General features: G+C 37.9%; 2 protein-coding genes across 3 annotated transcripts in view; both read left to right on the top strand.

The window, feature by feature from the left end:
* The window catches only part of LOC125830831 (40S ribosomal protein S9-2), a 396,173-nt gene that overhangs the window by 264,769 nt on the left and 107,950 nt on the right, over positions 1 to 23,454 (top strand). The window lies entirely within an intron of this gene.
* Positions 18,587 to 19,669, top strand: LOC125830829 (F-box/kelch-repeat protein At3g23880-like). Its single transcript, XM_049510004.1, has one exon. It carries the CDS (start codon positions 18,587 to 18,589, stop codon positions 19,667 to 19,669), a length of 1,083 nt encoding a protein of 360 aa, XP_049365961.1.

Here is a 23,454-nt window from a genome sequence, read left to right as displayed (position 1 = left end):
CCCTCAACCAAAATTCACACTTTTCATACTTGGCATACAACTTCTCCTCTCTCAATCTTTGCAACACAACCCTTAAGTGACCCATATGTTCTTCCTCGCTATGCGAATAGATTAAAATATCATCAATGAAGACCACAACAAAGGAATCAAGGTAGGGTTTAAAGACCCTATTCATTAGGTCCATGAAGATAGACGGTGCATTGGTCAACCCAAAGGACATGACCACAAATTCATAAGGCCCATACCTAGTCCGGAAGGCTGTCTTGGGAATGTCACACTCCCTCACCTTCACTTGATGATACCCGGACCGAAGATCAATCTTAGAGAATGGCTAGTCCCTTGCAATTGGTCGAACAAGTCATCAATCCTAGGAAGAGGATATTTATTCTTGACGGTGACCCTATTGAGTTGCCGGTAATCAATACACATCCTAAGGGACCCATCTTTCTTCTTCACAAACAACACCGGTGCACCCCATCGTGATTGGCTAGGCCTAATAAAACCCTTCTCCAACAAGTCCCTCAATTGTTCCTTCAACTCCTTTAACTCCGCCGGGGCCATACGGTAAGGGGGAATAGAAATGGGTTGAGTATCGGGGAGGAGGTCTATGCCAAAATCTATTTCCCTTTTGGGAGGAACACCGGGAAGGTCATTAGGAAAGACATCAAGGAATTCATTTACGACCAGAACTGACTCTATAAGAAGGGTTTTAGACTCCACATCCCTAACCCTCACAAGGTGATAGAGACACCCCTTAGAGATCAACTTACGGGCTTTAATGCAAGAGATGAACCTACCCTTGACTACCACATTTTGGCTCTCCCACTCAAGAATGGGTTCACTTAGGAATTGGAACTTGACCCTACGGGTTCTACAATCAATGGAAGCATAGTATGCATGCAACCAATCCATCCCAAGAACAACATCAAAATCGACCATGTTCAACTCAACAAGATCACAAGGCAATATTTTATGCAAGATGAAAATAGGACAATTTCTATAGACCTTCCTAGCAACAATATATGCACCAATAGGAGTAGACACCTTATATGACTCACGCAACCAGTCGGGCTCAACATGAAACTTTTTGGCAACAAAGGGGGTGACAAAAGAAAGAGAGGCACCCGGATCAATTAATGCATAGACATCAAAGTCAAAGATTTTCAACATACCGGTAACGACGTCGGGGACTTCATCGACCCCTTGCCTCCCATGCAAAGCATAAAATCGATTGTGCCTTGGGGCACCATCTTGTCGGCCCCATCTCCCCAAAGGAACCGCATTGGCACCTTGTGGACGGACCTCCTTAACCTTGTTGCGATTTCGAGGACAATCCATTGCCTTGTGCCCCATTTCCCCACAACTGTAGCAAGCACCGGTATTTCTCAAGCACGGGCCACCATGGCCCTTACCACACTTCGGACAAACATCAATATGACCCATACCACCAACACCTTGGGCCCTTGGAACGTCATTGGCAAACCCCCTATGGGGCGCATGAGAAGACCCTTGGCCTTGATGAAACCGGCCTCCCCTTCGACTTTGGAACTTGCCCTCAAAACGGGCCCTCTTGGCCTCATGACCCATCATCTTCCTCAACTTCTCTTCCTCCATTTGTTCGGCATAGACCATCAAGCGGGACAAGTCCATGTCACTAATCAACATTGCGGACCGGCATTCTTCACTCACTAGGTCGGACACACCCATCACGAATTTGTTCATTCTAGACCGTGAGTCGGCAACCAAGTGTGGAGCATATCTTGAAAGTTGGTTAAACTTGAGGGCATACTCCCTTACACTCATAGACCGTTGTTTTAAATTCATGAACTCCACCAATTTGGCTTCCCTAAGCTCAAGAGGAAAGAATCGATTAAGGAAAGCCATTTTGAACTCTTCCCAAGGCACCATATAGTTTGCCCCCTTCTCTTCCTTCCATTGGTTGTACCATATTTGGGCCACTCCTTTTAGTTGGTAGGTCGCCAACTCCGCCTTATTTTCTGACCTCACGCCCATGATAGCTAATATCTTGTGGACTTCATCAATGAACTCTTGAGGGTCTTCATCTAACTTAGACCCATAGAATTCGGGGGGATTCATTCGCACGAAGTCTCTCACCTGAGATGCCGGGGTAGGAGCCTGAGGGGCTTGGGCCCCGTGGTTGGCTTGATTAGCCATAGCTTGTGCAAATAAAGTAAGGGCATCCCGAAGATCCCCACTGGTCGGTTGTTCCTCGGGTGCGCGGGCTCGTCTTCCTCTTGTATTAGGCATGATCTAGCATAGCAAAGAACAACCGTTAGGGAAGAACTTAATTCAACTATACAGCACGACTTAGAACATGGAGAAGGGAAACATTTCCTAAAACGTCTCATAGCCTCCTACTCATAGTTGTGGTGCACAACACAACCATGAATCTGACTCTAATCAACACGGTGTGTTGGACTCCGAAGATTTATAAACCTAGTGCTATGATACCAAGTTTGTCACGACCCAAGCCTAGGGCTTAAACGTGACTGGCGAATGGGGAACCCGAAGGAACCCCAAACAAGCCTCACAGCATATCATTACACATCCTTGGTCGCGGAAGAAATTAAAATGACCATAAGCGATAAGAATAATCAAGGGGAAGTCGGGACTAAGGGAGCAAGAGAAAAAGAGAATGATACATAAATACCATAGATGAGTCAAGCTCAAGCATAATACACAACTTGTCTAACACCACCTCTAAACATGGTTACTTAGCGGGGGCCAAGACAAACTACTGGGCTCACCCTCATAGTCAACACATAACTAAAAAGGAAAAGTCTTATACATAGCAAGAGATCATAAGCAACGTCCCCGGAATGGAGGACTCACCAATAACCTTGATAGAAAATCGTATTAGCCACGCAGAAGAGGATGGTCAAGCGATGCTCCGGTTCCTACATGGTGACATCATGTAGGCATAGAGTATGCATTAGTACGTTTGAATGTACTAAGTATATGGGATGCAATGCAATGCACAATAGATGGACATCATAGGCAAAATGTATAATCATACCCGATAGATAGCATATTAATGAGATGATACGTATAATGATTCTTACATAAAAATCATAATTCGTGGGGCGTAGTACATGTGTGGCGAGTGACTATCAATATAGTATTTCCAAGGCCTACCACCCCATTGGAGAGGCGAAAGAGGTACAAACCCCTCAATGTGGTTACCCGGGCCTACCACCCCCCGAGCTAGGGACCAAGGTACAAACCCCTCGATATAGTTATACGGGCCTACTACCCCCCGTACTGGGCAACCAAGGTACTAACCCCTCGATGTGGTTACCCGGGCCTACAACCCCCCGAGCTAGGCTTGGTCGACTCACAACACTTATATAGAGAAAATCATATACATGTGTCCATTTCATCATCATTTCAGTAATTATATAACTATCCGACTCATATGACGTACATTAGACCTTCCATTTCCTAAGAATTCTATAAATGGGCATTTTATCAAACACATGGTGGGCTACTGTTCATATAAATAAAATCATGTATTTCAAGAGTACTAAGTCCAACCAATTCCAAAATCCATATAAGTCAGCCCACCAACAACATACATATATATATATCAACCTTCGTAATTTGATCGTGGAAGCATGAAAACCATAAACATCACATAATAATTCCATTTCATGATAATATGAAAAATAGACCATAATAGGGTGTGTAGTAGTAATTCCATACTTCAAGAGTTTATAAATAACCATAAGGACCCATAAACTTGAAGTAGAAATAGAGGATAAATGGTTGAACTTGTGGAAAGGAAGGTTTCCACAATCAAACCCACATACCTCAACTTTGGAGAATCCTTGATGAAGATTGGAATGGAGAATTGAAGCTTGAGATTGAGTCTTGAATCCGGAATTAGAGCTTGAGATGTTTGAATTTGGTTGAGGATCTTGGTGGAATTTTGGAGAGGGCTTAGAGAGTGTTTTTGAAGTTAAAAATGACTAAGTATGGGACATATCCCCTTTTTATAAAAAGGTCCCCAACACTTAGCCTCCAAAAAAAAAAAATAGCTCACTGGAAATTGCAAATCTGCACATACAAGTTTTACGAAAATGGTCATAACTCCCTCAAGCTAACTCGGAATGAGGTGAAACCAAGTGTGTTGGAAAGCTAACTCAAAGAGGTTTAATTTAATAGTTTGTGGCCCTTCCAGTTCCTTGTGTGCTAAGAGATATGCCCTTTTAAAGTTGACCCTCCAAATCACAGTTTTTGCGATTTTCGAATTTTGATACGGTTGCTCTAAAATTCAGGTTAGACCCATTCCCCACTCAATTTGACCCCATGAATAAGAATATGAAGTCAAATTTCTGAAATCATGCACAGATTTTGAGATATATGGAAATTACAATTATAGGTGTTTCCGAAGCACATTTTCGGGTATTTTTTGGGTCGTTTCATTTCTGTAACATCTCGCACCTAGAAACGACTATAAAGAGTTTAGAATATGAAAACATTGATTTTAGGAAAGAATAAGGAAATCTGGAAATTTTGTCTAAGTTAAGAAAGTGAGTTTTGGCCATTTTCAAACGGCCATAACTCCTAGCTCAGAAGGATTTAGGAGAAGATATTGATATATTTGGAAAGACCTTGGAGAGATATTTCTAACGCCGCTGAGATTGCACGATATTGACATCGTATGAGTGAGATATGACTTTTGGAAGTTGGGTTGTTGGATTGAGGAAAGTCCCAATCCGGATTTAAGGAAGGGCAAAGTAGTCTTTTCTCTAATTAATTTCCTAATTTGATTTTAGGAATTAATTTGGGTAAAAAAGACTTTATTTAGTTTTTAAAAAATAAATTGGAATTTACGCTAGGGCTTGGAGAGGAGAAGAAAGAAGAGAAAAGAGGAGAGAAATCAAGAAATCACCAAGAACGTTCAAGCTTTGCGAGTGGAATTCGTCGGGGGGTGATCCCTATTAAGGTATGTGAGATTTATTTCGTGTTGAGTTAGTTAACCCACACACTAACTTGTTTCAATTCAGTGAAATTGGAGTTGTTTGAATGTTAAGAAAGTGAAGTTCTTGAAGAACATTGTTGAATTCTTGTGGGTTGATTGTTGAATGCCTAGTGTTGAATTGATTCACGTTTCTGGGTTGTTTTGCGAGTTAGATTGGTTGTATATTGAGGGTACAATTGATCCTAGGGGTTTGGGGAAAGTATCATGGAAGTTTGGAGGGTTTAGAGATGAAAAACGGAGGAGAAAAGTCGAGAACACTTGGGTACAGGGGTTGGGGCGTCGCGCCTCTCAGCGCGCCCCAAAATGTTCTCTGAGGTTTGGCCTCTGGCCCGTCGCCCCAGCCAGAGCGCCCCACCCAGCTCTCTGAGGTTTGGGGTCTGGCGCCCCACCCCTCTCAGAGCGCCAGGGATGCCAGTTCTCCCCATTCGTTCCCCACCTTCTCGTACGTATTCCTAAGTGATATACCTATGTTTCCTAGTCGATTCCAACACTCTAAAGTACATCTAAACATCATGAAATCATCCATAAACATGAGATCATGAACCTTGAATCCATAATTCAATTCAAGGAAAGTTAAGTTCAAAGTCAAAGAAGTTAAGAGTCAAGTCTAGAAGTTAAGAAGTAAGTCAAATCAAAGTTTCTCAAAGTTTTCAAGGGTCTTTAATAATGTTTTAACGTCATTTTTAAGACTTAAGTTTTGAAGTTAAGCAAGAGTAAAGCTATGGTTTGAAGTTCTTTTCTTCAAAGAGGTATATGGGGACTATGTATTCCCAAAGAAGTTTAAAAGAAATGTTTTCACATTTAAACAAGATTGGAAATTGAGATTTCCAAAGAGCAGTCGGGCTAGTTTTCAGAAAAGAGAAATCGCTTTCTAAATGAAACAAGAAGGGAAACTTTGATTTCCAAGATAGCCTTTGAGCTAAGTTTTTGAGCACTAATCTCAAATCACAGAGGAAATATGTTTCAAAAACATAAGAGCCAGTACATTTTTAGGAGTAGTATTGAGCACCGAATTGGGGGAGCGTTCAAAGAACCCACAGCCCCATAGAACCATGTAGCCATCATGGGTAGAAAAGGTTCATACTTTTTAGATGAATCCTTTTCAAATTATACTAGTGGATCCATTAGGCAGTTCAGGTTCTGTACCTTTGGCAGGGTATAGAATGCTCTGGCAGCGTGAGGTTGATCGCTGTATCATCACTATAGCTCTTATGTGATGGTTGTCGATTAGAGAAACTCCCACAACAATTATTGTATTTCTATATACATCAGTTCATTTGTATTTCTACATACATCTCAAATTTATTGTATCTTTGCATACACACAGAGTTTATAGCATGTTTTAAACAACTTTTCTTTATATTGCACTTGCTTTAAATTGCTTTATATTGAAATGAGTCAGTCAGGTTGAGTTGAGTGAGCCAGGTAAGTTATTCAGTTTCTTTCAGATTTCTTCTAGCCTATGTGTGGTTTAGCATTCCAACTCGTATACTCGTACATTCAATGTACTGATGCCAGTTGGCCTGCATCTTATTATGATGCAGACGAATGTAACCAGGATCAACATCCAGCACCTCGTTGATCCAGTTGAGCAACTCAGAGTCAGTGGTGAGCCTCCTTGCATTCTGGAGGACTCTTTTATTCGCTTTCAGTCTTTCATTTATTAGGATGTTGTGGGGTTTGTCCCAACATCCATCTCAGTATTTTAGAGGCTTCATAGACAGTCAGATAGTTATTAGTTCATATGTCTTTCTTTATCTTTCAGATGTTGTTTAAGACTTAAGTGCCATTTTGGCCAACTTATTATTCATTAAGTTATTATTTGAGACTGTTTCATTGAGTTAAGTCTTCCGCTGAGTTAAGTAAGCCAGACCAAGGGTTCACTTGGGGCCAGAAATGGTCTCCGAGTGCCAGTCCCGCCCAGGGTGCAGGCTCGGAGCGTGACAGTTACACATGAGAAGAAGTAAAACACAGATAAGTGAGGGAATAAGCTTAAATCAATATATCTGAGATAAAAGTGAGAATGACTATATGTTTTATCATTGGGCAGATCTATTCATAGAGTAAACATAAAGATTTAAAATCAATACTCACTTAAGATCTTAATTAGGGGATGCTATCTCAGAGACACTATACTCATAGAACCATTGACATTCATATGTCCTTAACAATTTATGACTAACTGCATCATTAACTATTCTAGACATGAAGGATTAGGAAATATCACATATTATCTAAAGCTTTAATAAACACACTTAACAATGAATTGAGAATTGTTAATCAATATACCGTACTTAGCATAAAGAGTGAATTCCAAATAAATTAAGACATTATCTAAAATTAAACTAAAGCCGTATTAAATAAATGAATATCATCACAAACATGCCAAATTTTCCTAGACTAGAATATGTATAATCTAAAACAAGACATGCTTGATTAAAGATGAAAAACTACTAGATTGAGAGACCATCAATTCAGTAAGATGAAGAAACGCTAGGATTTGATGGGTGGTTGTTTGTTGTTCATTGAGAGAGACGAAAAGAGAGTGTGGGGTCAGTTGGTATTTATGTATTATATAATTAGAAGGGCATGCCACAGCCCAACATTTTATATTTTTGAAATTGTAAGTGCTTGAAGATACACAATTATAAACGTTGTTGGTGATATTGATACAAAAGTATATCGTGTAAGTACTTAAGTTTAATCAAGAGAATGCCTTCATAGGTAATATATACGTTTTTACATTAGCTAAAACAAAAATAACACCATAAATGCCAAAAAGACAGCTCATCTAATCCTCGTATCTTAAACATAGTAAGAGAGTGGAAATACTATTGAAGAAACTGCATAAAATAACTATTCAACATATGCGCTAGGGCAAGAGGATGATGATACAACACAAACACAGCTGAAGTAAGTTGTTCAAAAGATTGGATAAGTTCATTTGCTCCGATTTCATTATCGTAAGGAACAACATCATTTGCACAAAGATTGTTCAAGATATCATGCATCAGACGAATTTTTGATGGCGTCTTATATTAATCTGTTCCTAAGATTGAATTCACATTGTAATATTACAATTTTAATTAGAGTCATTATGTGAGATTCGATGATCATTATGCCGGTCATATTGACCATAATTAAGCCAATATATAGAAAAACTACTATGAAGTTTATCAACTGATCATTAAGCTTGGTGCAATACTACTATGAAGTTGTTTCTCTGAAACTATATATAAGAGTTCCTTTTTTATTGAAGAAGTATTGAAGAAAACAAGATATAAGAATATGTGGCTGATTTTCTTATTCTCTTACGTTGTACTGAATAGGGTATATATACACAACCATAGCCCCTAGAGTCCTAACAGTTGCTAGCTCCTAGAGTCCTAACAATTGCTAGCTTAGTCTTCTATGTTAGAATATGATTAGGACTCTCCTATATATGTGGCGGCTAGATTAACCCTTGTCACTAATATGCTGACTTGTATCTTTATCATCCCCCCGCAAGCTGGAGGTGGGTAATTGCACAACGCCAAGCTTGGTCCGAAAGAATAAAAAAAGAGCCTTTGTCAGTGGTTTGGTGAACACATCGACGACTTGGAGTTGTGAAGGAACAAACTTTGTGACCATGGCACCTTGGGCAACCTTTTCCCTCATGAAGTGGTAATCAAGCTCAATGTGTTTTGTGCGAGCGTGGAGAACATGATTCTTGGTCAAGTGCATTGCGGAAATATTATCAGTGTAAAGAAGAGGAGGACTGAGTAAGGAAATGCCAATGTCGCTGAGTATATATGTGATCCATGTTAGCTCCGCAGCCAAAAGGCCAATGACCTATACCCTGCTTCAGCGCTAGATTTTGCCACAGTTGTTTGTTTCTTACAAGCCCACGAGACACAATTAGAACCTAGAAATACACACAAACCTGTCGTTGATCTTCGCGTGATAGGACAATTACCCCAATCTGCATCAAAAAAACCAACTAGATTGAGAGAGGATTTTGCAGTGATGCGAAGGCCAAGCTGTGTAGTTCCTGCTAAGTAGCGAAGTACTCGCTTGACACCAGTCCAATGAGTTGCACAAGGGTGTTGCATAAACTGGCAGAGGAGATTAACTGCATGGGCAAGTTCAGGGTGAGTGAGAGTTAAGTATTGCAGGGCACCAACTATACTTCGGAACTCAGAGGCATCAATAGGAGGACCTCCGGTATCATGAAGCTCATGTTTTGTAGCAAGAGGAGTATGAATATAACGGGAACAAGTCATCTTTGTGCGTTCTAATATATCCATCGCATACTTGTGTTGGCTAAGGAATAAACCATCCGGGCAGCGTATAACTTCAATTCCAAGGAAGAAGTGGAGATCACCCATATCTTTCATAGCAAACTTGGAGTTTAGATTAGATACCAAAGCCTTTAGAAGGGAGATGCAGCTTCCTGTAAAAACTATGTCATCGACATAAAGAAGGAGCAAAATGGTGTCTTGAGAAGACCTCCAAATGAAGAGAGAGGAGTCAGACGGGCTGCAATGGAATCCCAGGTGTAGAAGATGGGTACTAAATTTGTAAAACCATGCTTTTGGAGCCTGTTTTAACCCATACAAAGCCTTCTTTAACCTGCACACATGAGACGGAAAAATAGGATCAATGAAACCCGGAGGTTGTTCCATGAAGACTGTTTCTGTGAGATCACCATGTAAAAATGCATTCTTCACATCAAGTTGCTTAATTGTCCAGTGTAATGTTGTAGCAACAGCAAGGACAATACGTATGGTGGTCACTTTTACCACTGGACTGAAGGTTTCGTCAAAATCAACTCCCTCAATTTGATTATAACCTTTGGCAACGAGCCGAGCCTTGAACCTTTCCACTGAACCATCTGCCTTTAATTTGGTTTTAAAAACCCATCGAGAGCCAACTATATTCATATTGGATTGACGTGGAACCAACTGCCAAGTGTCATTAGAATGAAGAGCATGAAGTTCTTCGTACATTGCTGCAACCCAATGTTCTTTGGATAAAACTTCTTTGATGGTGCGGGGTTCCTTTGTGTCAGAGGTGATAGAAACAGTCGTGGATAGTGAGTGGAAGGTGGGGTTGGGTATGCTATTTGTCTTAGCTCTAGTAAGCATTTTGTGAGAGTTCGAAGGGCTAGGTAGGCGAGAAAAGGTAGATGGACAGTATGGGACAGCTCGTATGGTTTGAGATGGAGAGTGTGATAGTTGATGAGGATCAATTATTGGTGATGATGGAGAGTCATGTATGTCTGAATGAGGACTTGGTGGTTCAAAAGTACAATTTGTATGTGCGGAAGGAGCTGTTGGAACTGCAGGTGGCTGTTGGATGTTCGGAGGAGCTTCAAGCACTGGTTGTGGGCTGTTTTGAGGGGATCCAATATGCAGGTGTGGTGCAGTAGCAATAGGCATGATAGGAACGATAGATTCGTCATCGAAGATGTGATTACATTCTGTTTGTGGTGTATCAACCTCCGTGTATGCGAAGAACTATGATAAATCTGCATGTACATTAGGACTAGAGCCAGAATATGGTAAAGTAGACTCATCAAAGATGACGTGCCTAGAAATATAAACACGCCTAGATTCAGGGTGATAGCATCTGTAACCTTTCTGAAGAAGATTGTAACCTATAAAAATACAAGGAAAGGTTTTTGGCTGAAATTTATCTTTGTTGTAACCTTTCAGGTAGGGAAAACATCTGCAACCAAAAACTTTCAATGTATTGTAGTGAGGTTCTTGACCAAACAACTTTGTGAAGGGAGACGACATTTTTAAAGTGGATGTAGGCATTCGATTAATCAAGAACACTGCAGTCATAAAAGCCTCAACCCAAAGAAATATAGGCAAATTAGCATTAAAAATCAAAGTCAGGCCTGTTTCAACATTATGTCTATGTTTTCGTTCTGCTACACCATTTTGTTCGGGAGTATGTGGACATGAAATGTGCCTTTGTATACCATGTTGACCCAAGTAACTAGTAAATGCAAGACTGTTAAATTCTCCCCCACCATCACATTGAAAAGTCTTAAGTTTCTTAGAAAATTGATTTTCTACCAATTTGTGAAAAATCACAAAGTGAGCAAAAAAATCAGATTTCTTCTTTAATGGATAAATCCAAGTGAACCTGGTACAATCATCAACAAAAATGACATAGTATCAAATTCCTTGAGAAGATGCAACAGGGGCTGGTCCCATAGATCACTATGTATTTTTGCTAAAAGTTCAGACTCTCTTTTATTTGATGCTTGAAAAGGTAATTTACAACTCTTCCCCATTTGACAACTAGTGCATATGGAGGGAATTTTATTCCAACTACTAACATCAATCAAACTATTGCTATGCAAAAATTTAGGGGTTCGAGGGTGGGGGTGTCCTAATCTTTGGTGCCAAATTGAATCTGAATTCTTGTTTGTTGCTGTAGTTGTTAAAGCCTCATGTATGCCGCTGTCCAATGTATATAAATCATCTTGCTTATTCCCCTTTGCCAGGATTGTTCCTTTTCTCTTGTCCTTAACAATAAAACCACTATCAGTAAATGTCAAGGAACAAACATTGTCTGTTATAAGCTTACTAACAGAAACAAGATTTTTCTTGAGATTAGGCACAACAAGCACATTTTTAAGACGCAAGTCTCTTCCAACATTTGTGTCTCCTATGTGTGTAATTTTGAGTTTATGGCCATTTCCTACCATAACAGAGTCAGATCCTTTAAAGGGAGACGCGTTTTTGAGTGTACCTGTAGTTTGTACCATATGATTGGTAGCTCCTGAGTCCATGTACAAATTATTATCAGATTGATCGTTAAAACTCATTGCTGCAAGTGCCTTTGGGACTTCTTATTGTGCTTGATAGGAATAATCCCACCTATAAAAACAAGAAAGCGCACTATGGTTATTTCTTCCACAAATCTGGCAAGCATTTACTTTTGAATTATCTCTTGTTTGATTAGCTCCACCCCCATCTTAAGGAGCATCGAACGGTCGCTGGTTGTCGTTGAATCCTCTATTTCCTCTTCCTCGTTGGTTTCCCCTACCTCGATAGTAATTTCCACGACCTCGACCTTGTGATTTTTGAGCAGCAAAGGCCACTGTTGACTCAATATGAGTTTGTTGAATGTCATCTGCTTCTTCCCTCATTTCGAATCCTGTAAGGGCAGTCACAAATTGATTGAAGGTAGGGTATGGTGGTTTCCCTAACATCACAGTGTGAAAGGTCTTGTATTTGTTTCCAAGGCCTCTAGAAAAGTTAATTACTTTGCTGTCTTCATCCATTGGTTTGTGTATAGCCACGAGACTATCACAAATCCCTTTAAATTCCTTGATATATTCATCTATGGATTTTGTTCCAAGATTCACAGTTTGAAGTTGTTGTTTCAACTGAAATTCCTTGTCTTTACTGGCTTGTAGGTAGGTATCCTCAAGACATGACCATATTTGCTTTGCAGTTGAGCACCCTATAATGAGAAACATCGACTCTTCTTTCATTGTACCGGAGATCCAACTTCTAACCAGAACATCACGTTCTTCCCAGTCTATAAACTTAGGGTTAGGGGATGGTTCTCCTTCTGCGTTTTCGATAGTCTCGGATGGGGCTTCGTCCTTGATTATGGATGTAACTTTCAAGGTTTGCATGAGTTGAAGGATTTGTGTTCTCCAAACAAGGTAATTCGATGGTTTTAGTTTAATAGGGCAGATGGTGATGAGTTGATGGAGCGAGAAGGGCGAAAGACCTAAACTAGAGCTCGAGCATGCGACCATATCTATTTTTTTTACGAGAGACAGGCTTCAGGATCTAGTGTTCTAGTTAATAATTAGTTAAGCCTAAGCTCTTGATACCATGAAGAAGTATTGAAGAAAACAAGATATAAGAATATGTGGCTGATTTTCTTATTCTCTTACGTTGTACTGAATCGGGTGTATATACACAACCATAGCCCATAGAGTCCTAACAGTTGCTAGCTCCTAGAGTCCTAACAATTGCTAGCTTAGTCTTCTATGTTAGAATATGATTAGGACTCTTCTATATATGTGGCGGCTAGATTAACCCTTGTCACTAATATGCTGACTTGTATCTTTATCATTTATCTCTTGAGTGAAATGGTGTTCTCTCCCATCTTTATATAGTGCAGAAAACTCATTATATATAGCTCACGAAAACCTGATGAAAATATCACAAAATTCCTCTGCTTTCTCTCTATTTTAATTTAATTTCTTTCACTTCTCAACCAAGAAATTAATTAATTTTTTTCCTATTTAATGTCTTATAAAAATGGTGACAAAAAAATGACGAGTCGGGAACTTCGATTCATTTAGGGCTTATTATTTAATGAATTAGTGTCCTCAGCGCCTATTTTGTGCTCATAACTGATGTTAATGTGTTGATATGCAGGAATGAAGGATTTCGAACAAGGCAAGGACATTACGATGCGAAAAGGAGCAAAAAAGTTGGAAAAGCTGAAGAAAAGTAAAGTTGGAGCTCACAAAAGCCACTCGGTGACTCGTTGAGTGAGTTTCAGCCCGCCAAAAGTTCCAGCAAAGTAGCCATGTAGTAAGCCAACTCGGCGAGCAACAGAGCAATTTAGCGACACTGCGAATAGAACGGCGATAGCGTTCCAGCTCGCCAAATCTTCCAGAACGATTGTATGTAGGAGTCAAGCCAAAAGGCAAGAAGAAGTGCAACTCGGCGGATCGCTGAGTCGATCGGCGATCCCAATTAATTTCGCCAAGAGGACTTCGTGCTGAGATTTTGGGAAGTTTTTAGTAACGTATAAATTCATTTTTTGAAAGGAGAAAAGGGGTTCCTTAATAGTGTATTCCCCAATTTTTGAGAGCTTTTACATATTTTACATTTTTGAATACTCTTGGAGGAGATTTGAATCTTAGATTTGAGGATTTACGATTCTAGCTTTAATTTTCGCATTGAGTATTGCAGATTGTTAACAATTCGGATGGATAATCTTTTTGGTACCGATTTCTTACTTTTAACTATGGTTGGATAAAACCCCTTACCTTAGGGATGTGATCATGTAATCGAATACCTAAATTAGCTTGTGGGTATTGTTAATTGCTGAATTTAATGTTGTTTTGAAATGGGTTAAATTATTTGTTCATATTTTAATTGATGAACTGAAGTTGCAAATTCGGTTCTAGCTTATCTCTCTATGCTTGCTGGAGAAAAAGGTATAGAGTAGAATGAATGATTGATAGTTGTATTGATTTGCATATTTACACCCAGCTTGAGAAAGTGGGTTAATTAAGGAATTGAGTTGTTTGGTATTGTTAAGCTTGTTGAAGTTCGAGAGAACTCACTCGAAACATGATAATTGATCGAGAGATGACTATTATATTCAAAACATTTCCTATCCATTGTGATTCAACAACTTAAAGAAGTTAATAATTACCCATTAAGCGAAATTAGTATTCGATTGATCACATTCCTAAGATACTCTCTCTAATCGTTCAAATCCCGTGTTAATTACATTTTGTTAACAATTGGTTACTAAATCCACCTTTGATATTGATAATTGAAACTTCGTGATTTATTTTATGTTTCGTACCCTTTTACTTCTACAAAATATTAAAACATGTCTTTACTTCATAATTGAATTCTTTACCGTATCACTCCTTGTAGGATCGACCCAAACTCATCGTTGGGTTTATACTTGTTAGCAACTGCCTACACTTTGAATCAAAAGAAGTGTAGTTGAACGTTATACAAAATGGCGCCGCTGCCGGGGAGGTGCAACCTAAGTTTTATTTCTTATTGTGTGAATAACGTTTGTTGGATGTGCAGGTTGAAATTCGAATTTTGGAGAAAAAGGAAATTGGGCGAGCTCATAGCTCACTCGGTGAGCCTGATCCAACTCGCCTTTTGAACCAACTAGAGGGCTGTTGTTCTAGTAAATCCGACGGGCTAAGATCCACTTGGCGACTCACCGAGTGGATCAACGACATTAGTAGGTCTCGCCGATCAAGGCACGAACTGAAGGGTCAAGGGCCTTTCAACCGTTTTAAATTCAAATCTTCTCTTTATTTTGAATTTTTTGACTCTTGCACTCTTTCAATTAAACTCTAGATTATCTTTTTAGTTTAAATTGTGTGGGTGTCCTTGTGTGTGATTGGAATCTGAAGTGTTGCCCATCCTCCCCTCTTTTCCTGAGTGTTTACTTGTTCGCACCTGAGGTTGGTTTCCCGAATTAGCTTTAATTTCATGATTTATACTGAGCATGATAATGAGTAATTAATGGATCTATTGTCTACCTTGATTGTGTGCCTATTCACTCGTTGAAATTTGAGTTCGAATCAAGCATGTTAGCTATTTTGTTTAGCCTAAATTGGTTGAATTTCGCATTTGAATTGTATAAATGGTGTGTGTTTCATGTTGGGTTTTGTGTGGGTGAAGTTTGAGTAACCCGAATTCCACCAAACAAATTGAATTTTCCCAATGATGGATTGGATGACGTCGTTCTTAAGGGCCAAATTGTTGTTTGGTTGAATTTAAATCAATTGAGGGTAAGTCTGAGTACCCCGACTTAGAGATTCATCGTGGGTAGAATAGAATTGTTGGGAATTGTGCTTGAAATTATTTGTCGTAAGCTGTTGGGATTATGCACTTGTTTTACTCTGCTCGACAAGGATTAGATTTGAACCTTGATCTCCCATAGTTTTAGTTTAACGGCTAAATTGTTGGTAATTTGTAATTTCCTCTCTCCTTCCCAAGAATGTGGTGTGAGGTGTCAATCTTGAAGTATGAAAAGTTCTGTTGTTATTTTCTTTTTCTGTTCTTGAAGAGTTCTATTCTTTTTTATAGACAGTTGGTCTAATTTGGTGTTAACAGTGTTGAGTTAAAGTTTCAATATAGTGTTGCTTACAGTTTCATTACTGACATCATTTTACATTGATAGATGATGATTCACTCACATCTATGTTGTTGATATTGCTTATACTAGGTGACTATTTTTGTAGTACTATGTTATTTTTAGTTTTGATGATTTGACAAACAACGGGATCTAATAAGGGGACCTGATCCCATAAAGGAATGATGTTCCTATGTGAGAAAGACAGCTAGAAAAAGTACACTGCAACCTCTGTCACCTAAAAGGAATCTGCAGGAGAAGGTGTGCATCTCTCGAACAACGTGGTAGGGCCGTTGGCCAATAGCGTGGCTTCTAAGGTTGTGTCTATCATATATAAGGTTCTTCTCAATAGACACAACCTCATTTTTTGCATTCTTGAAAAGTTCAAGAACACAACAAAAACCATCCTTTCTAGAAGTATTTTCCTCAAGAACAACAAAGACCTGATAGAGCTGTTAGTGTCTTTAGTTGTCTTAGGATTTATACTTCAGTGCTTATCTTTGTAGATCTATTCCTAAGATATAAAGGAACTAGATTAGTGTTTCATTTCAGTGTTAATCTTCAGTCATTGCTAGAGTTAGCTATGGCTAGTGGATGAAGTCTAAGTCAACTAGAGTTAGTTGGGTTAGTGGGCAACAAAGTTATTACAATTAGAGTTAGTTGATTCAGTGGGAAACATAGTTGTTGTTTAGAGGGGGAAGGGATTTAGAGTTAAATTCCTAGGTTACAAGAGTCTGTAATCTGAATTGTTGTAAAGATAAATGGAGTTTGGATTGAAATCCTGTGAGTACGGGTCGTGGTTTCACCGCCCTTGAGCAAGAGGGTTTCCTCATAAACTGCTTGTGTTGTTTACTTTATTGCTTTTACTTATTATTGTTGTTCTTGCTATGTCAAGGGACCTGGTCCATTGACTGATATTGGAAGCTTACATCCTAACATACTATACACTTTTTTTGACGAAAATTTTAAGAGATGCAACCTTAACTTTATTTTGGACTATTGAATTTCAGGAAGTGGAAGCTGATTCCGTACTTGCTGCTGAGTGCATGGATCGAAATGATGAAGCCTTGTCATGATCTGTTCTCTTGCTCCATCTTGTCTGCTGCATTTAGTATCAGAATTGTAGTTGTATCTTGATTCCGCCTTGTACACCGAGAATGTTAGAGGAAACCTTGTGGATGGTTCCCCTGTTTTTCAGGGTGAAAGATTATTATTTGTCGTTCTAGTAAAACTTAGCAATTATGAAATTGCTTCAGATCTAATTATTGATCTACAACAACTTCTACTACTGTTGAGCTAATTATTACTTTCTTTAATCTTTCCAGTAAACTTACCATAGTCGGGAAACTCATAAAGGGAAAACCAAATATGGAAGAGTTAAGAAAGCTATTTATTAGCCAATTTCAGCTATTGGGATCGGTTAAAATAGTTTAATTGATTATAGAACTGTGTACATTGATTTCTCTGATGAATAACATATGGTAATATCATTAAAAGCTTCAATAATACCTTTTTTTTTGTCGGACATACAACCAACCTCATTGTCCATGTCTCGCTGCTTTCTTACTCAATTCTATAGCTAATATTGGTTTGTGTCCGGTGTTCTTTGGATTGTATTGAGAATACTCTATTGCTCTTAATTTCAGAATCATCACTATTGTATCTAGCTAACATTATCAATAGTCTAGGAGTGATATAGTAAATGATTTGTTAGGAGTCGACAAATAAATATGCATGGAGAGAGTAGTAATTAAACGGTAAATTAGAGATGAAGATTCAATTGAACTAATTAATTTTTTTAATTGAAAGTAATTAACTACAACCCCTTTTTAACATCTATTAAGGGACGGAATCCTATATAAAGTAAGCTAAATGACCTGAAAAAAAAAAGAGAAAAAAAGTTGCATTATCCTATTCTCTTGCTTCATGCTTGATGACGACTGCAATATTTCCTCACTTTGCCTAGGAAAAATGGTACCCTCTTTGAGTGTGTGTACTCTTTGTAAAAGCAATCATCTGAAATTGTTGAAAGTCCTTGGCAGCACTGAGTGGATAATTAAATTCTACGCTTGAAAATGGAAGCGATCAAATCTAATTCACAACCGTCCACATTGATTCAATAAGTGGTTGGAGCCGTGTGCGGTGGCGAAACGACATCATCAACAGGGGATGGAGCCATATGTGTTGGTGAAGCCACATTATCAATTGGAGATGGAGTTGGTGGTGATGGTATTTTTGGGTGATGATGCTTGTGCCACCACCATCGGGGCAATAATCGAAATGATTCTATTTTGGGTTCGGTTGCAGTGGAAATAGCAATGCCTATGCAACCCAACAACAGAAACACACATAATAACGTGCCACTTCTCGATGACGACATGTTTCAAAAGAAAGAATGAATAATTAGCTGAGATCAGAGGAAGATAATTTCAAGCGGCACTTACAAATCCTTTAAAGTTGTATGAATAATTAATATGAGTTGATATAAATAGGCAAATAATTTAGGCTATACTTCCCAATCCCTTTATACTTAGAATATCAACATCTATCCAAATTAGGATTTCTATTAACAAAAAGAAATTTATAATTCAAAACTGTGTTGCAATCAACCTACAACTCCTTCTACTACTTAATCAAACTACAACTCCTTCTGCTACTCAATCAACACAAACACCAAAAACATACACTTAGGGCACAAACAGAGATCCTTCTGCTATGGCAAGTGATTCCATAATCCCTCTTCTTCTTCCTCCTGATGAACTCATAACAGAGACCCTCTTAAAGCTTCCTGTCAAATCTCTGTTGAAATTCATGTGCATTTCAAAATCATGGCTTCAACTAATCTCTAGCCCTACTTTTGTGAAGAACCATATCAAGTTAACTGTTGATGACAAAGGATACATCCATCACAGACTTATATTTCGAAACACCAACGGAAATTTCAAGTTTTGTTCTCTCCCTCCCTTGTTTACCAAACAACAACACACTGAGGAGCTATTTCACATCGATTCCCCCATCGAAAGATCCAGTTTATCAAATCACATTGTGGGCTCTTTAAATGGGTTGATTTGTGTTGTCCATAGCCAAAAAGAAGCATATATATGGAACCCCACTATTACCAAGTCAAAGGAATTACCCAAGTTTACGAGTAATATGTGCTCTAGTTCTATCAAATATGGTTTCGGATATGATGAGTCACGTGATGATTATAAAGTTGTATTTATCCATTATCCTTATAATCATTTTAGTAGTTCCAATATGACAACTGTGGTCAACATATATAGTTTGAGAACTAATTCTTGGACAACACTCCATGATCAACTTCAGTGCTTTCTAGTAAATCATTATGGTAGATTTGTTAATGGGAAGCTTTATTGGACTTCATCGACTTGTATTAATAAATACAAGGTGCGCAAGATAACTTCTTTTGATTTAGCAGACGGGACATGGGGAAGGTTGGAGCTTCCCATTTGTGGAAAAGACAATTTTGATATCGATTCGGGAGTTGTGGGAGGTGATCTTTCTCTGCTTTATACTTGTCAACGAGGTGCTGCTACCTCTGATGTATGGATTATGAAGCATTCTGGAGTTAATGTATCTTGGACAAAATTGTTCACCATCAAATATCCTCAAAATATTAAGACACATAGGTGTTTTGCACCTGTTTTCACATTCTCTATACATTTTCGCCACGGTGAAATTTTGCTTCTTCTTCACTCAGCCATCATGATATATGATGGTTCAACAAGACAACTAAATCACACTTCTAATGTTATTTATGTGAAGAAATCTATGTAGAAAGCCTTGTTAATCCCCTAATGATATCTGGCCAGGGACGTCATATCCATGAAACACAATCATTTAGCTGATAGCTTGTAAGATTTCTGCTTGCTTTATCTAGTATGCTCCTTTGTACTTTTTTTTTGTCAAATATAGGATATGTTTTTTCCTGATAAGGTGACGAAACATTGAATATATACGAATTCATACATCATAGTTGCATGTATAGCTTGTAAGCATTTATCCTCAATCGTTATTATATCATAATTCATGAAACAAAAAGTTATTAGGTGACGGTATATTGTTTTCCAATATATTGTCTTGACCAGTGTTCTCGGAAGATTAGCCACATCTAGGTTCACTTGTTACCTAAACACATTGGAATTTCAGAAAACTATGAGGATTTCTGAGGCATGTTCTCATCGATCCACTCTGGGATAAGTCTTTCCACATAACACTTTTGTAGACAAAACATAAATGAACGTTGACTAGCTATGTTTTTCTAGTCATTTGAAAATTTTTGTGCGATCATAACTTGTTTTGTACTATTGAATTTCAGGACGTGGAAGATAATGTTGAACACTAATCCGTACCTGTTGAGTGCATGGATCTGAACTATGAAGCCTCGACACATCGAAAATATGTAACAAATTACTTATCATGTATTTTTTTATGTCAAAGACACTTCAATTTTTGATATGCAAGGATTTGCGGGATTTCTAAATTTTTTTTGGTCGATATTGTGATATTTGGAAGTTAAATTCTTTGTTTACTGACTTATCAAGGGATTTGTTTTATCTGTTTAAAAATTATGTTTGAGTTAAGTATTCCTTTAATGGTTAAAAAGTATTATGAATGGAAAATTTGAAACATCTTCCCCCGATTCATTTTTAATGCACCATCTCATCTTGTCGCTGATTCTGCATCATATCAAAACTTTTCCTGGAGGCCTACCAATTGTGTCTATCATTTGAAGTGTCGATTGTTTTGGAAGTACATTATTTCATCTGTAATTACTATTTGTTTCTTTTGACAAAGCGAGTTAGGAGACTATTCCTCATTCTATTTAAATTGGAATGTGGTGGATGCATCTTAAACAATATTAGATTCATTTGGTTGACCCTATTAGTCTCACACACAAGGCGGAGTAAGAAAAAAAAGACAGACACATCCTATCACGTCCTCGCAGAATCACGATTATAGAAATGGCCGGCAACATAACCATAATTGAGATTCTACTACTAACATGTGCTCCATAAGTCACAAGAATAACCTAGGGCTCTGATACTAACTTTGTCACGACCCAATTTAGAACCGTGACCGGCGTTAAGGGGAAGAACCCCAAAGCAAGCCTTAACCAGAAATCTACAAAAAATCGGGCACAGTTTCCTCTATTTTTGGGCCTATCTTGAAATTACCTGTATCAGAAATCAATAACGCAGTCAACCAATCTCATCACTAATCCACCTTATTCATCAATAGACTATTCGAAGAGTAAAAATCTTAATTCCAACTTCAAAACATAATAAGTCTCATACTAGACACAATTTTACAATATGAAAGAGTACTCATAACTTCTAATAAACTGAATGACTATGGAGCGACTCTAAGAATTTCAAGAAATGTCTATAACAACTAATAAGCCTGTTGTCCACGCGAACAAGTGCAGGGCTCACTAGAAATTATCAACTCGTAAGCTCTAGGTAAAGAAGTCCTTACCAATGTCACCTGCCTTCTGTGTAAAAATCTTAGCGAGGAGTGAGATGCTAGCTCAGTGATTAATAACACTTAACCACAACCATTTTTAATGAGGGACAAGTCAGAAAACATGCTAGTATGATAGTCAAAATGATAAAATCACTTCCTTTTAAAAAATGGTAACAATATTCAATCTTATGTGCCTCATATAAGTAAAATGAACATAAATACTTAATAGTAAACTCAGAAAAAAAACATTTTCGTATCAAATCTTATAGCTGGGAGGTTTCCAATAATGAATCATGTAATCAGTGTGGCCTTCTCTTTAAGAAGTAACCAATAACAATGAACTCCTCATAAAGGAGTTAAATATTCATATCAGTAGATCCCTACTCGAGGGATATCAGTAACAGTATACTAGTTCTACCTTCCCACTAGCAAGGGCTTTAGCAGTAATCAGTAACTACAAGGTGCACCAGGTCTAACGAACCCGCCGTTAGCTACGGGATTCATCAAGGTCTACTCCCATTTATATTTTTCTTGTAATCAGTAGAAGCATTTCAAAATCGAACAGAGCATTTCAATCTTATCAAATCATATCCTTTCAAAGTTTAACAATCACTTGTCAAAATACTATTTCTCAAATAAGTGTAAAACCTTTTCCATAACAATAATCATATCTTGTAAGAATGAGATCATCTCAAATAATCTTTTCGAAATCATATCAAGTAAAAGATTTGTCCCACATGCAAGTTCAAAACAGTCGATAACATATTTACTTTATAAACCATGCAAAAATCATGAAATTTGTGAAATACAAATTGTGGTAAGATTACTACTCGCAGTACTCGTGTTGAAATGCCAAACTTGTCACTTCAAGTAATCTGTACAACTTTCATTCGATCAACCTATATTCATATCATATAAATCTCCTGTTAAATCTCCTTGATAGAGCTATTTCATGAACTAATTTACAACACCCAATCCCCACGATTACGGTTCACCCTCATTCGTCAACTCATATTTGTTCACTAGGCTGTCATCCGTTCAATTTCCAGCAACAAAGAGGCATAATTTTATATTTCTGTTTGAAACTTTCTCTAACTAATTCACTATTAAGCAATCACAATGTAACTCACTAGTGCGACTAGGAGTATCTTAGGGTTATTAGAATAAAAATCTTCCTTTGTCCATGGGTATTCTCATATGGAAATTAGTTGAAATTCATATTCGAATTATCAATGTCACATTAACCCAACCCGTGATAATACATATATAGGCATGTAAATGAACTGAAATAAAATACCTTGAAATCCATATTTATAACTACACAGGTTCCAGTTCTTCTTTTTCTTTTCTTTGATGACTATCTTCATGCTCCTTCATAGATAGAGAAGAAAGGAATACATTTTCTTTTCTTTTTTCATTCATTCACTGGAGAATCATAGGGTATTACAGTGCAATCACGCAAGGGAGACATGGGAGAGTTGGCAAAATAGCCACGCTCCGAACTTAAATGAACATTAAGACAAAAGTCTTAAATAATTTGTGGTATACCTACTATTAATGACATCATCCACATGCTCTAATTGGCACATACAAAATACCTTACTTAGTTTTCGTATCTCCACTTTGGTCCCCCTTTCTTTTCCAACTAGTTTGTAATAATATATCTATTTGCATTTGTTAAAAAATATTTTAGAAAAAAAGGAAAAGTCCAAACAAACGGGAAAGAAGAGCAACTCGTTTTGCTGCTGTCAAAACTGACGATTCCGGCGAGTTTTCCGGTGAAAATATCCATTTTCAAGGTAAAATCATCATCATCTCCTACTCCATAGTCATGTTTACTCCATTTTCTTTCAAAAACCAAGCTTCAAAATGATTTTTTTGCCATTTTAGAAATTTGAGAAATCTTCCATAATAAACACTTGATAACTCATTATAGATACATTTTAGTAGTTTAAAAGCATTAAAAATCTATTTCACCATTGTAGGAGCTGCATTTTGAACCACGATCTCATTCAGTCACATTTCTGTACGGATGTCAGACTTCATCGATCGTTAACGACTGATACTGTAATCTAGTATATATCTTTGTAGTCTAT

Source organism: Solanum verrucosum, unplaced genomic scaffold, assembly GCF_900185275.1.
Source record: "Solanum verrucosum unplaced genomic scaffold, falcon-dt-bn FXZP01000154.1, whole genome shotgun sequence".
In the NCBI taxonomy this organism is placed as follows: domain Eukaryota; kingdom Viridiplantae; phylum Streptophyta; class Magnoliopsida; order Solanales; family Solanaceae; genus Solanum; species Solanum verrucosum.
The sequence above is the reverse complement of the archived record's forward strand: the minus strand, read 5'-3'. Positions and strand labels throughout refer to the sequence as shown.

Coding starts and splice junctions, on each gene's coding strand:
- LOC125830829 (XM_049510004.1), top strand. CDS start 18,587: ATGGCAAGTGATTCCATAATCCCTCTTCTTCTTCCTCCTGATGAACTC.